The 27335-nt window shown below is 33.3% G+C and overlaps 1 protein-coding gene and 3 long non-coding RNA genes across 4 annotated transcripts; 3 read left to right on the forward strand and 1 right to left on the reverse strand.

The window, feature by feature from the left end:
* Positions 1 to 7034: 7034 nt before the first annotated feature.
* On the reverse strand, positions 7035 to 7774 carry LOC25483038 (uncharacterized). Its single transcript, XR_003010468.2, has 2 exons — positions 7514 to 7774; positions 7035 to 7411 (listed from the first exon to the last, which is right to left on the reverse strand). It is a non-coding gene; the product is annotated as an uncharacterized lncRNA (long non-coding RNA).
* Positions 7775 to 13900: 6126 nt separating this feature from the next.
* On the forward strand, positions 13901 to 14485 carry LOC120580184 (uncharacterized). Its single transcript, XR_005645869.1, has 2 exons — positions 13901 to 14100; positions 14201 to 14485. It is a non-coding gene; the product is annotated as an uncharacterized lncRNA (long non-coding RNA).
* Positions 14486 to 15516: 1031 nt separating this feature from the next.
* On the forward strand, positions 15517 to 18595 carry LOC112417984 (uncharacterized). Its single transcript, XR_003008326.2, has 2 exons — positions 15517 to 15760; positions 17706 to 18595. It is a non-coding gene; the product is annotated as an uncharacterized lncRNA (long non-coding RNA).
* A 7322-nt stretch (positions 18596 to 25917) lies between these two features.
* Positions 25918 to 27075, forward strand: LOC120578108 (F-box/kelch-repeat protein At3g06240). Its single transcript, XM_039830236.1, has one exon. It carries the CDS (start codon positions 25918 to 25920, stop codon positions 27073 to 27075), a length of 1158 nt encoding a protein of 385 aa, XP_039686170.1.
* The last annotated feature ends 260 nt before the right edge of the window (positions 27076 to 27335 follow it).

Consider the following 27335-nt stretch of genomic DNA (forward strand, 5'->3'; position numbering starts at 1 on the left):
TGGAAACTTGTTATATTGATGTAGAAACTGTTCCTAGACTTTAGAAAATATGTAGGATGAATTCTGGAATCAATGACAGACTTTGAACCATGAGAAAAAGCGAATCTTCACAAAAACTGCACTTCTGCCCGTAGCGACATTCATCGCTCGCCTCCCGAGCTATGATCTTTGCCACGGCGAGTGATGAACTTTATCACTCGCCTCGCGAGCAAACCTTACCCGCCTCGCGAGTTGCACCTTGCAGCTCGCCATAGCAAGCAGATGAACTCGCCTCGCGAGCTTGACCAGAGAGCTTGCAAGATTTCGTGATTTTGACTTTTTAGTTGAACCAAGATGCTGTTGAGTGCCTGAACATGTCTAATAATGATTAGGAAAGATTGTAGAATGAGATTGAACTTGGAAAGATTTTAGAATGAACTTTTGTGAGTTAGACCTGTACTCGCCATGGCGAGCAGAGGCTCTCACCTCGCGAGTGACCCAGAAACAGAGTGCCTTGTTAGGATTGTGCGATCTGTGTCGCACCAATTGTTAAGAGTTGAACCTTGAGGTAGTATTGAGACTTGTTTATGATGTTAATTTTAATATGTGAAGTTGTTTTGAGATGTTTTGACATTGATTATGAAGTGATATAATGTTATACGCATTACTTGAATTATGAATGTATACTTGAGATGTTGTTGGCTTGCATTTGATATTATGATATCTTGTTGTTGTTGCATATTGATATGTTGCTGTTGTTATTTAACTAAACTGCATGAGTCGGTCTAAGTCGAAGATGATGATGTTCCAAATTATTGGATTATATAAGAGGTTGTTGTTTTAAGATGTTTAAGAGGTTGAGTCCATGCATTAGCATTTCATAGTGATGGGGGCTTGATGCCCTGGAGCCTTTACTCAACACGATGGAGCTTTAGCTCAATAGCGATGAGGGCTTGATGCCCTGGAAGTATATTAATACTTATAGCGATGGGGGCTTGATGCCCTGGATTGGTACCATATGCATATAAGAGGTCTAAGTTGCATAGTCGCATTTGTCGAGTCAAAGATGATAAGTTGTGATTGTTTATATGAACTATGAATGAAGTGATAAATAATGATACATTATTATCTATGATCAATATTATGATGGTTTCATGTTGTTAAATATAATTGTTGAATTATATACTTAATATTATTGTTTTGTGAAATCTCACCCCTTCTGCTTGAAAATGTTGCTCTTCATATGAGTAACTTGCAGGTGATCAAGTTTAAGTAGCTGGAGTTGCTGTCGTGAGTGGTTATCCCTCACTGTGTCCTTTTAGGTGCTCTGATACGTAACGGGATGGGATCTTTTGTGGCTATTTCTTGTTCCTCTACGTATTTGATTTATGATTAAGTTGTTTGACTGAATTTATGAGATATTTTGATGAGGCCTGCGTGCCAAGACTTTATTTATGATGATGAACTAATTCTACTGCGATGTTTGAAGTATTTTGTTGAAGGATAAATTGTTATTTATCTATTTATGATTTTTAAGAAGTGTGATATCCCGTTTGTGATGATTTACTCTGATAAATGTATTGAAATTTTTAAGTTGGGAAAACGGAGTGTTACATGGTAGGCCACATTGTGCTGTTGCTGATGACGAGCCTTAGCCTCAGGTTGAGCCAGAGTACGATCAGATGGACGTGGAGAATCAGGTGGAGGATGATGTTGAGGCAATGGAGAAGGATGTGGATCATGGCCAGCAGTGATGGAGGGGGAAATGTTGCCGGTGCCAGACCATGAGCCTCTGGATAGTTATCCAGGTGGCCCACACGACACTACCCTGCTAACGAGGTACCATGTCCATGTAGCCAGGAAGGCGTCTGAGGGAGAGGTACTTATTAATGTGAAACTTTAATGATTGTAAACTGTTTTTAATCTTTGAGAAACTGATGTTAATGTTTTGTTTTAAATTTTTTGCAGTGGCGATACCAGGCATATCATGAACGCACGGTGGTGGCGTGATGGACTGTGTAATAGCCCGTTTTTCACTAGAATTAATTTAATTATTTATTTTGTATGTTTATATGTGCTTGTATCTGATTATTTGTCTTTGTGTGTATTTTATTCGGGATTACTGGATTTTTGCTTAAGAAGGGTATTTTAGTCATTTTAGTCTCAGGGGTATTTTGGTCATTTGGTGAGCAAGGGTAAATTAGTCTTTTGTTAAGAGAATTATTTTTAGTGTTATAAGTGGCAATAATTATTTTTACCAACTTACAAGTGAGTTGGGGTAATTAATTAAAGACGGTAATTATTCATTATTTTGACGGTTTAAGTGTGTAGTAGCCTTGGTGAATCAGTTGGTAAAAATATTCAGCCCATTAAAACAACTAGAGATTGAGCCCAATTGTGTAATGACTATATAAACACTTGTTTTATGAGAAAATTAGTTAATTATCTTCATTCACTCATTTTTACGAAACATTTTGAGATAGAGGTAGAGGGAGAAAGGGGATCTAGAAGAGAAAAAAAGAGCTAGAGAGAGAAAACTTGGGATTGGTGGCTAGGAGCTAAATTGAAGCTAGGAATTGGATTCTTGAAGATTAGAGGTAAGGGAGATAATGCTCCTTCCTAATTAAGTCATAATCTAGTATTTTCAATTATGGGTTTAAGTGCTTTTGTGATAATTGTAACCTTTTGTGATTTTGAATGATGGAATTCGTGCTCCCATTTCATGTGAAAATTGTGGGTGTGATAAACTTCATAAAATTGATGTGTTGTGTGGTTAAAACTCATAGATGTTGTTGTTGTTGATAAGTTACTTTGATGCTTAAAATTTGTAAAAATGAAGTTGTTGTTGTTGTTGAATATTGATGAAATCATGAAATTATACTTTGAATGTTGTTAGGTTATATTGTTAATGATGAATTATGCTATTGGTGTTGAAGATTTCATGAGTTTATTCATGTTTGGTGTGATGTTGTAGTGTTGTTGTGTTTTGGTGAAAATGGTGAAATAAGTTAAATTGTAGTTTTTGATGACTTTTAAGGAGTTGAATAAGTTGATTATGATGAGTTAGAGTAATTTGAATTTCTATTTTTGATCATTGAGTGGTGGTGAGAAACCGTTTGGGAGAAAATTGAAATTTTGAGTAAAAGTGATTTTTAAGTGTTTTTGGAAAATATGTGATTCTGGGATAAGCTATTTTGGGATGTGAAAACATGATTTTTCCAGTAAAATGTGATAGATCTAAGTGAATAGAATACGTAGGCGAAAACGGAATCAAAAACGGGTTAACGGTTTAAATTTTATGATCAAAATAGTAAAACAGAAAAGTCGCGTCTGCACTGCACTGCAACATCAGACGTCTAGCTCTTTTAATGTATTTAACTATTGTAAAGCTTTCTAAACCTTTGGAAAACATCAATTGAGTTAGATTGAACTTGGTTTTGTCAATCGTATCATAAACTTTTCGAAAATGGTTTAAGAACATGAAATTTCCGAAAATTTGTTTTCTCAAGGAAAAAAAGGTAGGACTATGGTTGTCTAGTATTTCCATGATTTATAAAAATGTTTTCGATGGGAATTATGAACTTTAACTTGGTTTTGTTTTGAAAACTTGAATTCTTTGAAAAAGGACAAAACGATACGAACTTTGTGATTGGGGTGAATTGGCCTATGAAACATATATGTATGGGGTGATTAGAGAGATTCAGTGATATGAGGTTCAAAAGTGTTGTGAAAGTGACTCAAAATTGTAGAAATTGGAGGATGCTGTCAATTTCGGTGGCCGAATTGGATAGCTCGGTGGCCGAATTTGCTCTGTCGGATGTTGGCACCTTTGAGAAGGATCGCAAGAATGTAGTTGCTGAAGAAACCCCCAAGATTGCCTCTATATTCCTGCTTCTAACATTGAAAAAGGTAACCCTGATGCAACCCTAACTACTGTAGATATTGAATATGGTAAAAAACTAGGGCTAGAAGACTTAAATTCCGCTATTGAGAGTACTAAGCACATGTATGTGGATGACTCTGAAACTGGTGTTGAGAAAACGGTTGATGACTCTGTTCAACTATCTCCTGAGAAAGATGATGATTGAAAGAATGTTGGGCCGGATGTTGGAACATCCTTGGACCAATAGGAAAAACAGGGTGATGACTCTAGAACCCCTGTTGAAGATAATCAGGCTTTAAAACTGCTTCTGAAAAAGAATTCCCTTATGATGATACTGTTGAGAACTCTGCTGCAGAAGAAGACAAAGAGACTGAAACTGATCCTGAAGAAAACCCCTATGTTGAGAAGGATAAGGAGGATGTGGTGAATGTTAACAACATTGACTCTGATGATGTTCCTCTGGACGAAAGATATGGTGAAAGTGTTGCCAAGAGGTTAAGAAGTAAGAAATGAAAAGTTGTTTCCTCTGTGACTAGAACCCCGAAGAAAGTTGTTCCAAATATTTCTAAGATCCCCTCTGCGATGGAAAGTCCCAAGACTAGGACAAAGACTGCTGGTGTAGGACCAAAGAAAGGCTAGAGCAAGGTGAAGGTAAAGACTACTGCTGGAAGGTCAAGGAAGAGGAAATGTATCTCTTCTAGTGAATCTGAGTATAGTGTTGAGGAGGATGTTCTAAACATCCTCTCATCTACATCAAAGAAGTCTGTTGGGAAGAAGGTAGTGCAGACTGTTACAAATGTGCCTATTGACAAGGAATCTTTTCACCCTCATGAAAATGCGCAAAGGTGGAATTTTATCTATCATAGGTAGCTGGCCCTAGAAGATGCTGCTATTGAGGATGAGCATGAGGTAATGAGGAAGAAGAAGCAGAGGATGCTGGTAGTGAGGAAGAAGAAGAAACAGAAGATGCTGACAATAAGAATGAAGAGGAAGCCTCTGACAGTAGCCCTGATGCTGTTTGATTCCTTGGACATTTTTCATGTTGCAACCTGTGGTTTTTCTCTTTTTTTCTTCTTCTTTTTGGGCTATGCCCTGGATAATTTGAGCATCAAGTGTGCCTATGGTCTGTAATCCTAATATTCTTCTCTTTTTGGTTCTTTTGGCACTTTATGAGTATTCTGCAAATTTATGTTCTTCTGAGGATTTTTATACTTCTGGTATTCTCTATTTTGGCATATTTTGTGGCAAAAAAAGGGGAGTAGATGTTTATGTATGCCTTCCTGTTTATGTTTGTTTATGCATTTATTTTGCATGTTTTCTTTTGGGTGTATGTTATCTGATGTCCCTGTTGATGTCCAAACATCTCATTTGTCTGCCTATGGTGCTTGAAGTAAGTTTTCCTTTCTTTATTAGTATGCATGCACATGTTAACGGGGAGTAGTAGAAAGATATTTGTCCTGTGTTAGTATTCACTCATAGGTTGTTATGTTGAGGGGAGTGATACTATGAAGTGTGCTTAGGTGTGCTCAAGTTGTGTGGTAGGATGTGGTATTTGATGTTGGAACATCCAGTTGCATGTGTGTAAGGGAATTTATTTTTCCCTTGCTGAATATTGTTTTCTGTGAGGCAATTTTTTTTTTAAATCCACTACTGTTTGCCTCTAATTTTCTTTAGTGGTACCTCATTTCTCCTATCAACCTTGTTCCTGGTAAAGATTTTCTGAAAATTTGGAAATGGCTTTTATGAGTAGTATCATATTTTATTCTGGTATGGTTGATTAAGTTGTGTGACAGAAGACCTATGTGTGGTATCTCTAAAAAAAATCTACATATCTCTGAATTCTCTTCAGAAATATTGTTTTCTGCTACTTTTCATTGAAAGAATGTTCTAGAAGTAGTTTTTGGAAAATGTTCTACTGTTCTTCATGGCTGTGTTTATGATGATTTGAAGAAGTGTATTTGTGGAATCTCTTTAGATATTCTTTTTTATGTGCTGCTTTTTCTTCATAAGATGTGTGCTCAAGATGATTGAATAAATGGATGTTTGATATCTCTCTACTTTTTTTATGTCTTCAGTTTGTTTTAGCAAAAATTTGCCAAATGGGGAGATTGTTGAGTATTTGAAGTATTGGCCTCATTTTTGCTAAAACAAATATTCATGTTGGATATGTTGTTCCAACATCATGGTATCTTGTACGATGTTGGATATGATGGCACGGATCAGTGTGCCTTGTGTTTGTGCTTAGCTGTACATGTGCTTTATCTTATTAAGGTTTCCACGCCTTATTTCTTGTTGGCCATGTAACGCGTTTTTGTCCAGGATCTACTAGAAGATTTGTTCCTAAAATATACACAATATTTTTAGGAAATCTTTGGATATGTTTGGCGGTTCCTAAAGATGTTTCTACTTTTTAGGAGATGCTATATTTGTTTCTATTTTGTTATCTGGATCAGCTGAAGGATCTATAATGTTATGGAGTCCAACAAGACTATTATAGCTTGTGTTGCTTCAGTATATATTCAAGACTTCAAGACCTAATCAAGTACTCAAGCCGTCATTCAAGAATAGAGTTTTTAGGTTTTTGAGTCGTTGTTCTTTGTGAGCCTTTTTCTTGTATCGCTTTGATACATGATAAGGACTGAGTTTTAGTGTTTGTTAATTGTAAGCCTTCTTGTATCACCTTGATGCAAGGATATGACTCATTTATTGAGTTGTAAGTTGTAGCTACTCCTAAGCTTTGAAGCACGGAGGTAGGTTATTGTTTGAAGGTAACTTCACCATATTGAGTTGAAATCTGATAAATCACAGGGGCTGTGATTGATTGAGGGAAGTGAGATGGGATCTCAGATCTAGGAGTTTCTAGGTTGAAGTCAAGACGGGTAGGTCCTAGGTCTAGAGTTGTAAACGAGGAGTTTGCTGAGAAATTAGAATAAGGACTACACTAGTGGATTTCCTTCCTGGCTTGGTAGCCCCCAGAGTAGGTGTGTTTGTCACCGAACTGGGTTAACAATTCTCCTGTGCCTTTTATTTTCTTGTCTCTACATTTACGTATTTTATGTTAGTTAAGTACGATGTTTAAACATTAAACTCAACATTCGTTTTTGTGTGTCTGGTGTTGGAACATCGCATAGAACATCTTAAAACTAACGTGCTAGAATTTCAAAACCGAATCTCAAAGATATTGATATGAATAAATCTGCAAGCATTGAACAAACCAAAATAAACCAGAGACAAGTCTGAGAAAAATCAAACTTGTATTTTAACTGATGAAATAGCAACAGACCCGAAATAAAATACAAATTATTCCGGGTCCATGAAATTAGAAAGGGAAGTAAATACAAATTATTGGAAATTTTACTACCAGAATCTTATAAACGAGAACTTATGGAAATTTCTAACGGAATATTATAGGCACATTCACTCAAATGCAATCACAACGGCCCATCGGAAAATCCTCGTATGGCTCTGTAATAATCCTACACCAGTATCTTTTAGGAGGCAAGCATTTTTCCCCTAGACAATCTGCATTGCGTCGACATGGCACATATGCTGTGATAAAAAAAAATAGAATAAAAATATGTAACTAAAATGAGAAAAAATATTATGTAGGAAGGAACAAATAAAATTTGAGTAAAATAGAAAATGTATTACCATCAACGTTCATTGCAACAATAAATACTGAAAGCAAAATAATTATAAGATTAAACTTGACAATTTCAGTCATATTTTCTCCACTTTCGATGTAAGAGATAGAATATGTTTTTATCAATTTATGATTTATGAAACTTATTGTTTGCCTTACGTACATTAAATAGTTTTCATATCTGATGAAGATGTTAACAACCTTTCTAAAATTATAATCATTACTAAATATCTTTTAAGTAAATCAATGTGATATGTTTGTCCCTTTAGCCTACATAGTAAAGTGGTTACATAAAAACTTACAATTAAATCTTTTTAAGTACATCAAAGGGTCATGTTTTTAATTAAAAACTTACAATCATAATAATATAGTAACATAAAAGCTTATAATTAAATCTCTCTTAAGGACATCAAAATGTCATGTTTGTCTTTTAAACACCATCAGTAAGGAGGTGACATAATTTTTTTTTAACTATCCTCAAAATTCATTCTAATTTTATAAATTTCCTTTATTCTATAACCTAGAAAATGGAACTTATGACTTGACCAAAACAAAAAAAATGTGGAACTTACTAATGAGGTAAATTTTTGTTAGATTTGATGTGATTATTAGGCTACATAAGTTAATGTTATCATTGATATAAACAATATCAATTTCTCTGGTACTAGTATGGATACTTGTACCAATAATTGGCTAAAATTTGACATACTTAAATTATGGTTGATCTTAACCTAAAGCGATTATGCAACTCAATATATGCTCCCCCTACAGTCACAACATTATGATGAGTTGTTTTGTTTTTTTTTTTTTGGATATTATTTGTTTAAAAAATATTTAATCTCAAATTTTAGTTTTTGGATGCCATTTATTTTGACGCTAATTTTTTATGTAGCATCTATTATTTTAAATTACATCACTTTTGATCTTTGGTGGGATTTAATATATTATGAGTAGGCGGCATAGGATGGGGTATCTGTCTGTCAGACACAACTTGATGTCTCACCTATCTCTTTGCCTATAAAAAATAAAATCTTTCGTAGGATTTCACAGTGGAAAATTGTCGATGTTACTTATTAGACATTTTAACTGAAGATGTAGTGTTAATCTAACTTATAAGATTGCTCTTAGTCTATTATGATGATACAACTTAGTGTATGCTCCCTTTTTAAGCCCACCATTATGATGAATTGTTTTGTTAGTACTTGGATATCATTTTTCTAATTTTTTTATTGTAAAATTTAGTTTTTTAATGTCATTCGCTTTCATGATATTTTTTTATTCAACCTCAATTATTACAAATTCCTTTACGTTTGGCCTTTGGTTGGATGTAAAAATGCAAAATAGCAGTCAATAAATTACACACTTATTATTAGTTATTTTAAAATGATGTGATTTTTTTTTAATTAAGTCTTATTTGTTGATAAAATAATTACCCAAAAATCGTCAACTTCAAAAAATTTATATAACTGCGGGAACATTCAGACAAATACATTCACATTCACATATCGCACCATTCACATATAACTGCGGGAACATTCAGACAAATACATTCACATTCACATATCCACATTCACGTGAAAAGTTATTTTGACAATTAAAAAGTTTTCTAACACCATATTTTAATACATTTATTAATGTAATAGTATTTTTTTCTTGATATAATCAAATTTATTATTTAAAATCTTTAAAGAGTATCTTTAAGACACACGTTAGAGTGCATTTTTATAATAGAGTGTATTTTTATAGTGTTGATGTACTTAAAGAGAAATTTAATTATAAGTTTTTATATAACCACTTTACTATGTAGGCTAAAGGGACAATAACAACACATTGATTTACTTAAGAGACATTTAGTAATGATTTTAATTAGAACAAAATTCAAATGCATGTGTAAGCATAGGGCAAAGTCAAAAATCAAGGGATCACCAACTTAAGTTTCAAGTTAGAGTCTTAGGCTCTCTAAGTCACAAATTCTCAACAAAAATGGGCACTCACCTCACAAAATCACTCATTGTAGAAGAATGTAATTGAGTCTCACTAAATTGTTTATCAGCGAATAAGTCCTGCTATAGGGTTGACAATAAACCTACTTTTCTACTATTTCTCTTGTGGAAGCAAACATGAATAAAAAAAGCACTCTTTAAAGTGCTTCATTTTCATTATACATGCTTCACAAGAAAATAGCTTCAAAAAGGTTACAAGTAAAATTCTAGAGGAACATGAATCAATGAGAGATTTCACTCGAAACATGGAGAAAGGGAGATATTTTGATTTTTTTTTTGGTTTTGTTCAAGGACATATAATGACTCGAAATCTCACATTTTTAGGGCTAACTTCTCAAGCATGGAGTTGGTTCATCAAACAAAAATTTACTTACCATCTATCCACACATACACAAGAATTAAAATTACAAGTATATTGTAACAAAATGTTCAAGCAAATGAGTAACTTGACTGTAATAGTCAAAGTAAGAAAAACAAAAGAAAACATAGATTAAAGAAGAACAATATTAGGTACCCCACTCCATATTTGAATTGGACATTATTCTCAATGTTTTAGCATGAAAAGGTAAATAAAGTGAATGAGTAATAAAAGCTCAAAAGATTGTTTGAAGAAGGATGCCTTATTGATTGGATTGCTTCACATCCTTGATATAAATCTAGATTTTGTCTTTATCTCTTGATGTAGCTTGAAGATCTGATCATGGTTATTAGTTTTGGGATTGGTGCATGGGTGTAGAAATTAGGATGATGGATGGGTTGTTATGTGTGGTTTTGGAGAATAAAAGAAAACAAAAGTAAAGAAATTAAAATTTGAGTATTATTTTTCCCATTCTATGTCATACTGACGTGCTCTGCAAAAATGACCAATATGCCATTCGGATTACATAATTCGGAAAAATACGAAATACATTTCGGATTACGTAATCTGAACTTCTTCGGTATATATAAGGAAGTTCACCTCCTATTTTACTGTTTCACTTTTAACCATCTCTCTAATTTTATAAAGATTGTTAACATCTCCATAAGATATGAAAACTATTTAATGTACGTAAGGCAAAAAATAAGTTTATAAACCGTAAAGTTATAAAACTATATTCTTTCTCTTAAATCCATAAATGATAAACTATGACTGAAATCCATAAGATATAGATCACTTTAGTTACATCATTTTATTTCGAAGGTGAGAAAAACACAAGAAGGGTGGGGGGTTGAATTGTGTTAGTTTTTTCTTCTTTTTAAGTCCAGAGTTCAGAGTATGATAAAGTTCAGATCCTGAAACAATGTTCATAGTCTAATGCAGCGGATAATGTAAAGATAAAGAGATAGAAGAGAAAGACACAAAACAATTATACAGGTTCCATCCACAATCTAGAAGTAGTCCTGTCCCCTTGCACTTCCAAGGAGAGTTTACTAAAATCAGAATCTGATTACAAATGCTCAAGTACACTAGCAAGAGACTTCAAATACTCAAGCACACAAGCAAGATGTTCCCTATGCTCAAGCAAAAAAGCAAGAGACTTCTAAACAAATAAATTACACATAATAAGTTTGGATTGAACACTTGATATACTATCAGTGGTGTTCACAATACGAATAAAATACAGACTCTTAAGACTCTAGAATTTCTAAGATATGAAAGTTTATAAGAAAATATTAGTGAACTGATGTGCAACAATTTCAGCCGAGTTTTGGCACAGGTAAATTATTGTTCAGTCTCTACAAATCTTCAAGTCTTCATTCCTTTATATAGAGGTATGAGACATACGTTGTAGAAGTGCCAGCACATCAAAAGATTCGTTTTAGAAGTTTGATCATCACCAATGATCTATTGCTTGATTTGGTTGAATTGTGTTAGTTTTTTCTTCTTTTTAAGTCCAGAGCTTAGAGTCTGATAAAGTTCAGATCCTGAAACAATGTTCATAGTCTAATGTAGCGGATAATGTAAAGATAAAGAGAGAGAAGAGAAAGACACAAAGCAATTATACAGGTTCCATCCATAATCTAGAAGTAGTCCTGTCCCCTTGCACTTCCAAGGAGAGTTTACTAAAATCAGAATCTGATTACAAATGCTCAAGTAAACTAGCAAGAGACTTCAAATACTCAAGCACACAAGCAAGATGTTCCCTATGCTCAAGCAAAAAAGCAAAAGACTTCTAAACAAATAAATTACACATAATAAGTTTGGATTGAACACTTGATATACTATCAGTGGTGTTCACAATACGAATAAAATACAGACTCTTAAGACTCTAGAATTTCTAAGATATAAAAGTTTATAAGAAAATATTAGTGAACTGATGTGCAACAATTTCAGCCGAGTTTTGGCACAGGTAAATTATTGTTCAGTCTCTACAAATCTTCAAGTCTTCATTCCTTTATATAGAGGTATGAGACATACGTTGTAGAAATGCCAGCACATCAAAAGATTCGTTTTAGAAGTTTGATCATCACCAATGATCTATTGCTTGATTTGGTTAATGTCCTAGGAGGGAATAATTTGAAATCCATTCCTTGTTTGGAGAATTAAACAGTGTAGACACAGTTGTAGTTGTACTATGTGCAGACAAGAGTCAAGAGTGGAGTAGTGGTTGTACAATTGTCCTTTTTATGCGCTCTTTAGTGAATAAGTATTCAATGCCTTCTAATTCCTCTGAAATTGTCGTTGCTCTAGGCTTTTATTCCTTCTCCAAACTTATGTCTTAAAATAACCAAATATAACTAACTCCAGGTTCTTAACTTGAAACTCTGACGAACTTCAGACTCTGGCAGTCAGCTTCTGATGTTCTTCAAACTTTGATGGTCTTCAGACTCTGACTTTCAACATAAGCTTGCTTTGTAAATTCCATTGCTCTCATTTGTTATTACAGAACCAATACTTAGTTTTAAGACTCGTAAAATTTTTAGTCTATGGTCCTGCACACTTGAACAAATATTAGCATAGCCAATTGAACTTTTAATTTCATGTTATCATCAAAACTTAAGCTGAAAATGTTAAACAAATTTTGTTCCAACATATTCTAGTTTTTATTGAAGCAATAATTCTATGTCAAGTCAATTTTGATTGTCAAGAGGATATGTGTTCCCCTCCTAAAAAGCCTTGGTGCGATATCTGAATATGAATGTATTTGTGTAAATGTTCCCGTAATTATATGAATTTGTTGAAGTTGATGATTTTTGGATAATTATTTTATCAACAAATAATATTTTATTAAAAAAAATCACATCATTTTAGAATGTTTAATAAGTGTGTTTTTTTTTTTTTAGGGAAATAAGTGTGTATTTTATGGACCGTAGTTTTTCATTTTTACATCCAACCAACGGCCAAATGTGAAGCAATTTCTAATAAAAGAGGTTGAATGAAAAAAGTACCATGAAAGCGAATGACATTTAAAAACTAAATTTTACAATAAAAAAAATAGAAAAATTACATCAAAGTGCTAACAAAACAATTCATCATAATGTTGGGCTTAGAAAGCGAGCATACACTCAGTTGTATCATCATAATCGACTAAGTAAGTATTTCATCAATTCAGCATAACACATCGACAATTTTCCATTGTCAAATCTCACCGAAGATTTTTTTTTATAGGCAATGAGATAAGTGAGACAACAAGTTGTTTCTGACAGACAGATACCCCATCCTATGCCGCCTACTCATAATATATTAAATCCCACCAAAGATAAAGTGATGTAATTTCAAATAATAGATGTTGAATAAAAATAATTAGCGTCGAAACGAATGACATCCAAAAATTAAAATTTAAGATTAATTATTTTTTATGCAAATGATATCCAAAACAAATAAAACATCTCATCATAATATTGTGACTGTTGGGGGAGCATAAATTGAGTTGGATAATCGTGTTAGGTTAAGATCAACCATAATTTAAGAATGCAAAATTTTAACCAATTATTGGTACGACTATCTATACTAGTACAGGAGAAATTGATATTGTTTGTATCAACGATAACACTAACTTAAGTAGTAGCCATAGCCTAATAATCACATCAAATCTAACAAATTTTTACCTCTTTAGTAAGTTCCACTTTTGTTTTTTGTAAGTTCCACTTTCTATCATGAAACGTTAAAGAATAAAGCAAATTTAAAAAATTAGAATGAATTTCGAGGATTGTTAAAAAGAAAAATATGTTACCTCCTTATTGAGGGTGTTTAAAAGACAAACATGACACTTTGATGTCCTTAAGAGAGATTTAATTATAAGCTTTTATGTTATCATATTATTATGATTGTAAGTTTTTTTATGTCACCTCTTTACTAAGGGTGTTAAAAAGACAAACATGACTCTTTGATGTATTTAAAAGAGATTTAACTGTAAGATTTTATGTAACCACTCTACCATGTAAGATATTTAGTAATGATTATAATTTTAGGAAGGTTGTTAACATCTTCATAAGATATGAAAACTATTTAATGTACGTAAGGCAAAAAATAAGTTTCATAAATAATAAATTGATAAAAATATATTCTATCTCTTACATCGAAAGAGGAGAAAATATGACTGAAATTATCAAGTTTGTTAATGTTATGATTATTTTGCTTTCAGTATTTATTATTGCAATGAACGTCAACGGTAATCCATTTTCTATGTTACTCAAATTTTATTAGTTCCTTCCTACATAATATTTTTCTCATATAGTTACACCCTTTTATTATTTATTTTTTTATTACAGCATCACCAGTGTTATGTCAACGCAATTATGAATGTTACGAGCAAATATGCTTGCCTCCTAAAAAACATTGGTGCAATATATTAGAGCTAGTTCGGATCAACGGATTCTATCTAGGCCTTTGTGCATGTATTTGAGTGAATGTGCTTATAAAATTCTGCTAGAATTTTCATAAGTTGTCTTTTAGTAAATGTGCAAGAACCCATAATTTGTATTTTATTCACTTTCTAATTTCATGGACCCATGATAATTTGTATTTTATTTCGGGTCTGTCGCTATTTTCTGACTCACTCATACTCTCATGGTGATGTGTTTGCTACTATAAAATTGGGAAAATATAGCATCCTATAAATAGCGTTTTTAACACTGAAGCGCTATATATACAAATACGGAGGTCTTAGATAGCACTTCTTAAGAAAAATGTTATCTATGATGCTATCTTTATACAGCACTTTATTTAAAAACGCCAGTATAGGTTAATTAAAAAAATAATAAACATAATAAAAAGTTTCAGATTAATCATTAATAGCAGTTATTACAGGAAGTGCTATTTATGATTCAACCATAAATAGCGTTTTAAAGGCGCTGCTGTATGTTTGAAAAACATAGCGTTACAATTCTTAGGTGTTTTTCGTATGGTAAAGAGTGGTAAGTTTGCACTGAGGTCGCTTGTTTGATCCTTGCATCATTTTTTTTTAGGGTTAATTATGTTTTTGGTCCATATAAATATACCAACTTTTTATTTTAGTCCCTCTAAAAATTTTCTTCAACTTTTAGTCCCTATAAAATTTTCAATCTTTACTTTTTGTCCCTATTTTAAAGTAAACTCATATGTAGAATTCATATTTTTAAATAAAATTTTGCAGAAAAATGTATAATATTATAAGGATCTCTCCCAAAAAAATTTAGAATTTTTTATCAAAACATGAATTAAATATGAATTTTTATATTTTTGGCGGTAAAAAATTCATATTTAATTCATGTTTTGTTAAAAAATCCGAATTTTTTCTTAGAGTGATTTTTACAATATTCCATAAATTTCATTAGAAAATACAATAATTTACTTAAAAATAGGGACCAAAAATAGTGATTGGAAATTTTATAGGGACTAAAAGTTGAAGGAAAATTTTAGAGGGACTAAAACGAAAAATTGATATATTTATCGGGACCAAAACCATATTTAACCTTTTTTTTATTTTATTTTTATAAAAACGCTATATAAATATTAACTAAAAAGTGCTTCCGTAAAAATAAAATAAAAAACTATAAAGTGCTATTTTATTGGATCCTCCAAACAAATAGAAAAAATCAACCAAAATCCTTTTTTTTTTTTTTTTTAACAAAACAAAACTTTTCATCTTTTACGATCGTGATTCATTATTCCACAATTGCTTCTCCCCTTCCATTCATTTTCATCAATTGTCTATCTCTCTTTCGATGATTCATTCATCACCTGCTGCCTATCTTACGACCATCAGTTCTCACCGCTGCTGTCTGTCACCTACCTATCGAGCACCACCTCTCACCGTTGTTGTCGACTGATTTCCATCTTCTTCATTCCAGGTACCTGCTTAATTCTTTCCTTACCTTTCATCCGTCAATTCAATTTCAATTAATTAATCTTCAATTTTTCATATATAATGTTTTAGGATTCAAACTAAAATTAAGACAACTGTGTTAGTATTTTGGATAATTTAACAATGGGAAATTGGATCTTCGAGTTGTAAACAATTATTATATACAAGCAGCGTGATAGATATAATAGTTGCTGCGCATTGTCCCAGCGGTCCAGATGCTTCTTTTTATTTCCTTGTCCCTGGTTCAACACTTCCAGGATTCACGTTTTTGTTTAATTAAATTTTCCTTTTATTCTTTTTGCTTCTTTGATTAATTTATCTTTTCCTTTTTTTCTTGGATCAATTTTTCTTTTTCATTTACTTTTTTCTCTTATAATTTAATTTAATTTTTAGTATGAGAGGGCTTATTGTGGATTTGACTCTCATCATTCCTCAATACCGTCTTCAAATCAGTCAAATTCTCCTTAACATATTGGATTATATATTTACAAATAAAAACAATATATATATATATTTTATTTGAGCACTTGTAATTTTTAGTCCATATTTCGTATAAATATTAAAACTTTAAGCCTCTAACAACAAACATTATTTAAAAAAAAAGAATAAACATTATAAATTATTCTCTCAAATAAAACATTATAAACCTTTTACGGATCTTATTTTCAATTTAAATAGATGATTGCTCTTTTAAAAAAAATTATATTTTTATTTAATTAGGGGCCTATATTTACTGGAGAGCCGAGCCTCCAGTTACAAAGGGACGGCCCTGTGTGATACATATAGTGTGAGGAAGAGCCATGTCAAGGAAAATCTTATGATGCCATCTATTATATTTGTGCTTGTATGGAATATGGGGTTGGGACTTACTGGTGTGCTGTTGTTGTTACGCTAATACTGTTGTAGTAAACTGGATATTACAAATGTGGATTTAGGGATATTTTTTAGAAGTTCCTTGCTGAAAGGTGACCATAATGCTTATTATTAGGAAAGCTCAATGCACCAAACACACAATTCAATAGAAATTAGGCTAAATTACATTTTTCGCCCCCTATGTTTCAAAATGTTGCAATTTTGGTCCCCTATTAAAAAAAAATGGCAATTTTGGCCCCTTTCATCCAAAAATTGCTGAGAAGACGTCATGTGTCCCAAAAAAGGGGCCATAATCGCCACGTGTCCCCTACAATAATAGTTTCTAGGCTAAACTACACTTCTCGCCCTTTATGTTTCAAAATGTTGCAATTTTGGCCCCCTATTAAAAAAATGGCAAAAGTGACCCCTTATGTTTAGAAAAATATGCTCTTTTGACCTCCTAACGTAAGTGACAATTGTCTTTCTAATAAAAGTTCTTTTCTTTTCCTTTACTTTCTTGTTATTTACTTTTATGCTTTCTCTCTTCTTCTCCATGTCTACGATGAACATGAGTGAGTAGACTTCTTCTTGTCTTGGGATTGTTGGATAAGTTTAAATTACATAATCCTAATCAAACCAAGCTTTAAACCTTAATCTTATGTAACCCTAATCTCTAATCTAAATTCACCATTTTAACATGAATTAACCATTATCAAACTGTGGAAACGAAAGTTGAGGGTTTGATAATTGTTAATCCATCATCTCAAATATCAATTCATAAGACGAAAGTGGAACTTTGATATTCAAACAAGTGAACTTAGACAAAGATTGTAAAGGCAGGAAATAGTCTTACTTTAGCAGTTTCTACTTTTTCTCTTAATTAATTGACCGGTTTCATTGAAGCAAAAAACGTTGAGTGGCTTCATTATTTTTTGTCAAGATAAAAAATCAGACGAGGAGAGCAGGGAGATGACAATTGCAAAGCAATTTATCATTTTTGCAACTTTTTAAATGCAAGTCTTATTTTCTATTTCATTGAATCAATGATCATGGTTGAAGGTTATCTTTTCTTCTTTCAGGGAGTAGATGAGTCTCACAAGGAAGGAGTTAATGTACTCTTCAATTGTATGGTTTGATTTTTTCTATTTTCAAATTTACCCTTTGTTGCCACCAATTACTTCAACACGTTAAGAGAGTAACTGCAACATGCAACAATATGAAGAAGCGAATATATACAATTGTTAAAGGCAAAAACAAACTTAACGGTAAAAAAGAGTTTTCAGCCAGTTTTAATAGTTTAGTTTTTTTTTAATAAACCGCACAACAAAGGAGGTTATCAGATTTAATCTTTACGCTACTGACCCACATAAAGAGCTGAGTGAAAAAGATAGAAGGGGAGATGGAGCACCAAGCAAGTCACCGGAGAAAGGTTGTTTGGTTGTCGTAAATGTGAAGAAGTAAAAGGAGGGGAGGGGAGTTTTGTCTACACGACAAAATATAAGAACAGCAGGGGTGGTTGGAATTACTTATATGCGGTATTCAACAATTCATATGCATGAACAAAAATACAATTTTAGCTTTGGTGCTTGAATGCAAAAACCAATTCAGGCACTTCTCAATTGGGGAATACAAACTTTGGTAACAATTCTAATTTATCTCTTCATCAATATTACCTTTTCAATGGTTGTTTTAAATTGTTATTTTTTTTCTTAGGGTGTAGGGACCAGATTAGAAGTTCTAATCCCAAAAGAGATAAGGCGTCAAAGGAGAAACTCACACCAACATAATAGACAATAGTTGCAATTTAATTCTATGTGTGCATGGCTGGGTTTGTGTGTGTTGGTGACGGATGAGAATGTTGTAATTTCTACTATTTTCTTTGATTAATTCACTTCAAATGTACTGCACAAATGAGAAATTTTTTTTTACTGTAAAGTAAATTATTTTCATTGGTTGGTTTCAATTGCAATTAGTCCATTACTCTTTGCTCTGAATGCAACTTTATTTATCTTAACATGTTGTTTTAGTTTCTTAACCCTTATATTATTTCTGTTTCTTCTTTTCTTTTCAATTATGAGACTAATTTAAATCTCAATGTCTCTCAGGCCTTTCTTTTTTCTCTATAACCCTTTTTAATTTTGTTTTTCAATCTCTATGCAGTTTAATTTCTCTATCATTGAGCATAATGGAACTCATACTAACATGGATTTGTACTTAACAATCTAAGTTGACAAATAGGAAGGAATACAAAATGAAAATTTAGTTTATAATAAGCGAATGATGTAATTGAGATATCATTGATGGACTTCAGAAATTCCTCATGTCAGATTTGACATTTTTGCTTTTGTGATTGAAATTTTTGTTTTTGTTAAAAAAAAAATGATAATGGAATATACATCTTTGAAATTTTAATCGGAGATGAAAAATTGACATTTCATGATGTGCAAAATCCAATATAAAATTGAGGCCAAGCCTATGGACTCATTCTGACCTTTCAAATAGAGTGAAAATTTTTGTCAGATATTTAGGCGACTATCACTTTCAATTGAAAGCTCTATGTTAGTTACTTAAATCTAAGTATGTTTTTTACACGGTAACACGATGCAAGATGTTTGTATTATTCTTAGAAATAATATTTAAAAATCACTATGCTTTGTAAATGATACTTACAAGTTCACGTTCAAATTCTAGAATCATCTTAAGAGCAAGTATATAGACTATGCTTTTTTATCTTGAATATCCTATTTCCATCCCATATGTGGATGATTTATATGTTGAATATCTCCTATATCAAGTGGAAGGGATGAGAGATCGAGACGAGTGAAGGAGTTGAAGAAGAAGAGAGCAGAAGAAGATCAAATGGAACAAAAAAAAAAGATTTTGAAGTTATTGAAAAATAGTGTTACATTATCGACAACAAAAATGGTGTCATTTTTTTAAAGGTTTACATTATCAATAATCACTTTTTTATTCAAACGCTTAGCACAGCCAAGAGAAATAAAATAATGAGTCGCATTCGTATCAATAATAACAATGAATTGAGTGTTGTTAGTTGTAACACCCCGTTTTCCCAATATGAAAATTTCTTAAACAAATATCAGAGTAAACAGCATAAACAAACGGGATATCACATTTAACATAATCCAAACCAGTTAAATAACAATTTAACCAAATAACTTAGACATTGCAGCGAAAATTATTTCATAATCCATAAAACGTTTTGGCACGTAGGCCCCATCAAAATATTTCAATGGTTAATCCATAACATTATATAAATAACATAATAGTCACATAAGAGAATGAAGCATGCATATTAAACACCCCATCCCGTTACGTATCAGAGCGACCTAGACGACACAGTGAGGCAAGGCCACTCACAAACAGCAACTGCACACTAAGCACGATCACCTGCAAGTTACTCATACGAAGAGCAACATTTTCAAGCAGAAGGGGTGAGATTTCATAACACAATAACATTAATCATTATAATTTGAAATCATAATTAACATCATAATCAACATTGCATCTTTGATAAACATTTATCACATAATCACAACTCCAATCATCATCAATAACATAAACATCTTTAAAACTCGACAAATGCGACAATGCAACTTAGACACTTATATGCATGTGGTACCAATCGTCATCATAAGTATTAATATACTTTCATCGTGCGGAGGACAAAGCTCCTAAACGTGCAGAGGACAAAGCTCCTAAATCGTGGTGAGGACAAAGCTCAATGAATGCTAATGCATGGACTTTAACAACAAAACACCTTAATCAACTTATCACTTATACTTCCAATAATTTGGAGTTCATCATCAACTTATTCATAATCATGCAACTTAGTTAAATAACAATTGCAGCATAATCAAATCACATCAAGTTAAATAACAAATCATTCTCAATAGTTTCTTGAAAAAGTTAATCCTAGAGGAAAGTCATAAGAGTAGCTTAAGCATTCATCCGGGAGCTACGAAGATGTATCATGATTTGAAAAAGCTGTTTTGGTGGTCTGGGTTGAAGCGAGATGTTGCTCATTTTGTGTATGCATGTTTAACTTGTCAGAAGTCTAAGGTTGAACACCAGAAACCTGCAGGATTGTTGACACCATTGGATGTACCGGAGTGGAAATGGGATAGCATTTCTATGGATTTTGTGACGAGTTTACCAAACACTCCGAGGGGACATGATTCGATTTGGGTTGTGGTTGATAGGTTGACGAAGTCGGCACATTTTATTCCTATCAACATTAGTTATCCGGTAGCTCAGTTGGCTGAGATTTATATACATAGTGTTGTGAAGCTACATGGAGTTCCTTCGAGTATTGTGTCGGATAGGGATCCGAGGTTCACTTCTAGGTTCTGGAAGAGTTTACAGGACGCTTTGGGTTCGAAGTTGAGGCTGAGTTTGGCTTATCATCCTCAGACAGATGGTCAGTCGGAGAGGACGATCCAATCATTGGAGGACTTGTTGAGAGTGTGTGTGCTTGAACAGGGTGGAGCTTGGGATAGTCACCTACCATTGATAGAGTTCACCTACAACAACAGTTATCATTCGAGTATAGGAATGGCACCCTTCGAAGCTTTGTATGGTCGAAGGTGCAGGACTCCGTTGTGTTGGTTTGAGTCAGGAGAAAGTGTTGTGCTGGGACCGGATTTGGTTCAGGAGACTGCAGAAAAAGTCAAGATGATCAGAGAGAAGATGAAAGCGTCACAGAGTCGACAGAAGAGTTACCATGACAAGCGGAGAAAGGCCCTTGAGTTTCAAGAGGGTGATCATGTATTTCTAAGAGTGACTCCGATGACGGGTGTAGGACGTGCTTTGAAATCGAGAAAGTTGACTCCGAAGTTCATTGGTCCGTATCAGATTTCAGAGAGAATCGGAACGGTGGCATATAGAGTTGGCTTGCCACCACATCTATCGAACTTGCATGATGTGTTTCACGTGTCACAACTTCGGAAGTATGTAGCAGATCCTTCACATGTTATTCCGAGAGATGATGTGCAGGTTCGGGACAATCTCACAGTTGAGACCTTGCCGTTGAGGATCGATGATCGGAAGGTAAAGGCATTGAGGGGCAAGGAAATACCCTTGGTGAGAGTCGTTTGGGGCGGAGCAACTGGTGAAAGTTTGACTTGGGAGCTGGAAAGTAAGATGAGGGACTCTTATCCTGAGTTGTTTGTTTGAGGTAAGATTTCGAGGACGAAATTCAGTAATTTGGGGAGAGTTGTAACACTCTAATTTTGATTTAATTATTTTTAATTGTGTGGTGTCATTTATGTGATTTTTGGTGATTTATGTAGTGTATATTTATTTATTATATGATTATTTTATTAAATAATTAAAATAATATAAGAATAGGATTAATTATTATTTTGGGGTTATGAAATAATTAACATAATTAGTAGGGAGTTAATTGATAATTAGGGAGTGGGAGGTTACATTTTGGGAATTGAGAAAAGGAAAGAAAAATAGAGAAAACTGTTTTACGTGAAAACAGTCTAGTTTGGGAGAAAACCAAGAACAAGGGAGAGGAGCCTAGGAACCATTTTCTGCTGTGTTTATTCTGCAATTCTAAGGTAAGGGTGAGGTTTACCGCAATTATATAGATTCTGAATGTTGATTGTGTTCTAACAGGTTTATGTGAGGATTTGGGAGAAATTAGGTTTTTGTTGATTAAGGAGTTTTGGGTGTAGGAATCATAGAATTGAGGGTAGAAATGGGTTCTGGGTGCATAAAACCTTTCATTGCATATCTGTAAACTAATTTGGGGAGTGATTTGAGGAAAAATGGGATTTTTGGGAAAAACCTGCATTCTGCCCGTACAGGAGTTCATCGCTCGCCTCGCGAGTAGCCATTGCTCGCCATAGCGAGTGAACAACTTCATCGCTCGCCTCGCGAGTGATACAGCTCGCCATGGCGAGTAGCCTTGTGAAAATCTGGATTTTGAAAAAGTTGTTATAAGCCGTATTTTGGGTAGTTTCGTGTACCTAGATGATTTTTAAGAGGACTAGAGCAAGTTTTAAGTGTAAAAGATAATTAGGGAGCTTAGAATTGAGGTTTGAGTGAGAAAAATGTCATTTTTCCCGAGAGCACCATATTTCTGTTCGCCTCGAGTTCGCCTCCAACTCGCCATGGCGAGTACCTGTTTTTCTGAGCTCGCCATAGCGAGTAGATGAGCTCGCGAGGCGAGCTGCCCAGTATTTGGTTGGTTAATTTCTGTTGTTGTTTGGATTGTGTATTTTGTTGAATTATTGCATGGCTTGTATGCTGATATATATTTCCCTGGATGCTTAGTTGGTTTTGATGAATGGATGCTGACTGATGTGTGTTGTATATAATTAAATTCCCTTAAAGGTGTAAGTTGGTTGGTGAATCATATATATGTATATGCCTAGGTTGGTTGGTATGTAGATATACTCTATGGGGATTAGTTGCATTAACATAACAGTGGGAGAGCTTCGGCTCTGGAATGCTTAGTCGTTCAAAGTGGTGGAGTACTAGTTACTCAAAGTGGTGTAGTGGTGAGGACTTATGTCCTGTTGAGAATGCTTTAACCATTCGACAGCGGTGTGGGTCACGGCCCTGATTTATGGTACCACATGCATGGGAGTTTAGAGGAGTCTTAGTGGAGTGGTGATAAGTTGCATATATTGTTGAGAGGTGTATGAATTAATATTATTAATAATATGCGAAAATGATGTTATGAAATTAATAATAATGTGGATGAATTATGATAGGGTGTTAGATTCAATTGATGTATTCTTTATCTATATTTTGTTGTGAATCTCACCCCTTCTGCTTGAAAATGTTGCCCTTCCTATGGGTAACTTGCAGGTGATCCTGAGTAGTTGGTGGTGGCTCTATGTGTCTAGGACTCTGATGCGTGGGATGGGATTTATAGTTTAAATTTCTACCTATGTATCAATTTTTGGAACAAGTTAACGTAGTCCATGTTTATCGTTGATTTTTATGTTGCGGCTTAATGCCAAGATTATTTTGGATAATGGAGTTTAATTTAAAGAATTTCCCGCTGCAGTTTAATGAAGGATGTTGTTAAATAGTTTTAATCTATTTAAGAATTTATATTTTGTAGTGTGACATGCCGTTTAATGTGGAACTCTGATTTTATAATTATAATTAAATTGATTTTGGGAAACGGGGTGTTACACGCATGGCAAGCGATGAAGTTCATCACTCGCGAGGCGAGAATCATAGCTCGCTATGGCGAGCGATGAATTTCGGCTCAGACAGAATGCACTTTTTACACGAAAATCATCATCTAACAAAGTTCTAAGCTTAGTTTCAATCCCAGAATTCAGCCTAAACATATTCTAAGGTTATAGGACGGTTTCTACATCAATCTAACACCATTTTACCGTTTGATCATCAATTTTTAGGATTTTGACCTAATTCCAAAACTTTTCTAAATCAATCCTAACTTGGTCAATTAATCATCAGAATTACAACAATTAACATTACTGAATTATTAGTCTCACCCTTACCTTGTATGAAGAAAATCGCAGCCCTTCTCTTGGTTCTCTCTTCTCTTGGCTTTTTCTCCCTTTTCTCCAAAAACGTACGTACAACAATGTTTTTCTAAAACTAGGTCTATCTCTTATATACCTCTTCCTAATATCTTATCTTATCTCACTTTCTCCCCCAAAACTCTCTAAAATCTCAAAATAGCCCTCAACTAAATATTTTTATTTCCTTATCAAATCTTATTTTATTTAACAATAAAATAAGTCTCATAATCTTATCAAAACACATCAAATTATCCAAATCAACTTAAATCATCTTAATTCAACAAAACTCACATATATATTATAAAAATATAATATAATTGCATAAACTCGATTAAATAAATAATTAAACGAAAGTGGGCGTTACATTAGTAAAACATATACATTTGAATAAATAGAATCAAATGTTTTTATAAGAAAAAAATGTCTCTAAAAACTTCACTGAATAATTGATGAATTGAGAAAATGTTTGGTTGTATGGTCGTGTAGCTAAGAAACCAAACAACTATTTGGGAGATAGGTCAGTAGGACAGTTGTATGGCCGTGTCATGTGTAGCCATGACTAATGTGTAAATATTCTTTCACTCTTTTTAAAATGTCTTCGTCCTTTGCAAGACTTATATGTGTTGTCAAAGTTTTGTTCTTATTTCTTTTATTGGTTTTCGTTTGATTTCCCTAATTTTGTAATTTGTGACAGACTCAAATGGCTTGAGAAATAATATATAGCATATATGTACTGTTTTTTCTGTAAATTGTGTTAGCGAAGGGAAAGGTTTAATGTCTTCATCAAACCAATCCCCATAACTGTCACTCATGTTTCATGCATATTTATCCTCCATGTATAGATGAGTATGCATCACAAAACTAAGTATATCCATGTTAAAGAAGTGCATGAATTACATATCTTACATTTTTTATCAAGTTCGATCCTTCTCTTTTTGATCAAGCTTGATCATTCTTCTAATTCTAATAATTTTATGCAAGATACATCAAGAAAAACTAAACCAACATTGATGTTGAAAAACATACTGTTTATGAGTTACATGTGTTAGGGCAGTAGAAAGAGCGGACAGTCGGGCACGGGATTACTGTAGTTAAATTACTATAGTTAAAGTGCTCCCTCCGTTTCAAAATGAGTGTTATTTTAGTCAAAAAAAATTGTTTCAAAATAAATGTCACTTTCAGTCTCCAATGCAATAATAACTTTTTATTTACAATTGTACTATACTCTTCAATTAATACTCCCTCCGGTCCTATTTACAAGAGAAAATTGATTTTTTAAATACATTGAATAATGTATGTATCTAGTCAAGAACCTAAACCAAATACATAAATTATTTAATGTATCTAAAAAGTAGATTGTTTCTTGTAAATAGGACCGGAGGGAGTACTACGTTACACTACTTCCAAAATATTATTTTTTCTTTAATGAAAAACAAACCAATAGTTGATTATGATAATTTCGTAAAAATGTTATGACATTTGACTACTTTATTTGATTCCATAATATTCGTAAAAATGTTATGACATTTGGCTACTCTATTTGATTCCTTAATATTGGTAAAAATGTTATGACGTTTGAGTACTTTATTTGATTCTTTAATTTAATTTGTGCCATTGGCTAAATCGACGCAGAGTAATATTGATTCTTTTACAAAGAAAAGAACGGAAAGAAGGGGTATAATTACCATAGCATAGATAGGGTTTTCCGCTACCCTTTTCATCCGTTCAATTGTTCCATAACTCTTTCAATCAATCTATGGCTTTGGTTCCAAATCGTAAGAAGGTTAGTTGCAGTAGCAGCTATATACATGATGATATTGCATTTGGTATTCTCTCTAAACTCCCTATCAAGTCTCTCAAGCAATTTACTTGCGTTCGTAAATCATGGTCTCTTTTATTTCAAAACCCTAATTTCATTCAAAAGTTCCGCAACAATCTTGTTACCAAATCACATTCACCGTATGATGATGATCATGATGATGATGTGTGTTTCCTCTTCATTTGGGTTGTCTTTCCAAGTTTGTTTTATTCGATTTCGGGTGAGAAGTTTGAGAACGAGGTCAAATTGGATCTGCCGCCTCAATTTGATGATATTTTTCATCTTGTTTTAGGTTCATCTATCAATGGCATTATTTGTGTATATGACTATGTGGATCAGAGCAATGTAGCACTTTGGAATCGTGCTACCGGTGAAAATAAGGTCATTCCTCCTAGGCTTTCCGAGCGTCTACCTAATTTTGTCGAAGACTTTCATCTTTGTGGATTTGGTTATGACCATGTTACAAATGACTACAAGGTTATTCAACATGTAAGTTTGCGTCCTATATTAGATGGTCGTGTTCGGGAAGAAGATTTGCCTATGACACCTGACCGGTTCTGGGAGATATATAGCCTAAGAAGTAACTCTTGGAGAAGACTTGTTGTTGATATGCCAGTTCCTAACTCTAATAGCACTAATGTGTACTTGAATGGGATGTGCCATTGGTTTGGGCTTTCAGATGGGAAATCATTTTCCGTTGTGTCATACAACTTGAGCAATGAGATGTTTTTCACTACGCCCGTAGATTGCCATGCCAGATCTTTTTCTAATTTGATGGTATTGAATGGGTACATTGCACTAACAACAAAATGTTATGATGACAAGTTTTTCAACATATCGGTTTTGGGTGAAATCGGTGTCAAGGAATCATGGACTAAACTCTTCGAATTTGGTTCTATGCCTTGGATTGATCTGTCTCTTGATGTTTGGATGAAGGGCAAAATATTCTTAAGTCAAATAAATGGTAAAGTAGCTTGTTTTGATTTAACTACTGAAGAAGTGATTGAGGAGATTGATTTTAAAGGAGACAGTAAGAATTGTCTAATCGTACCTTACAAGAAAAACTTTGGTACAACTGGAGAAGTAGACAATTAATTGGTTTTGTAGTCAAAGCATAAAGTTTTATTAAACAATAGGAAGTAGTACTTGTTTGGTTTCCCTGGTTTTATTTTAATGCTTATTATCTTTCTATGACATGTTGGATTGATATTTAGTTCTCCTTTTACGGACGAGCTCTTCCCTGTACCATATATTTCAGGAAACATTGATACATTCTGCTCATGATATTTTCCCTTTAATGTGAAGTTACCTTGAGTATCTTTTCTCGATTTGTTTTGATTAAGACTGAATATTTG

The sequence above is a fragment of the Medicago truncatula genome, chromosome 1 (assembly GCF_003473485.1).
Source record: "Medicago truncatula cultivar Jemalong A17 chromosome 1, MtrunA17r5.0-ANR, whole genome shotgun sequence".
NCBI classification, from domain to species: Eukaryota; Viridiplantae; Streptophyta; class Magnoliopsida; order Fabales; family Fabaceae; genus Medicago; species Medicago truncatula.

Excerpts from the sequence above, each read along its gene's own strand:
- LOC120578108 (XM_039830236.1), top strand. The coding sequence starts at position 25,918 with ATGGCTTTGGTTCCAAATCGTAAGAAGGTTAGTTGCAGTAGCAGCTAT.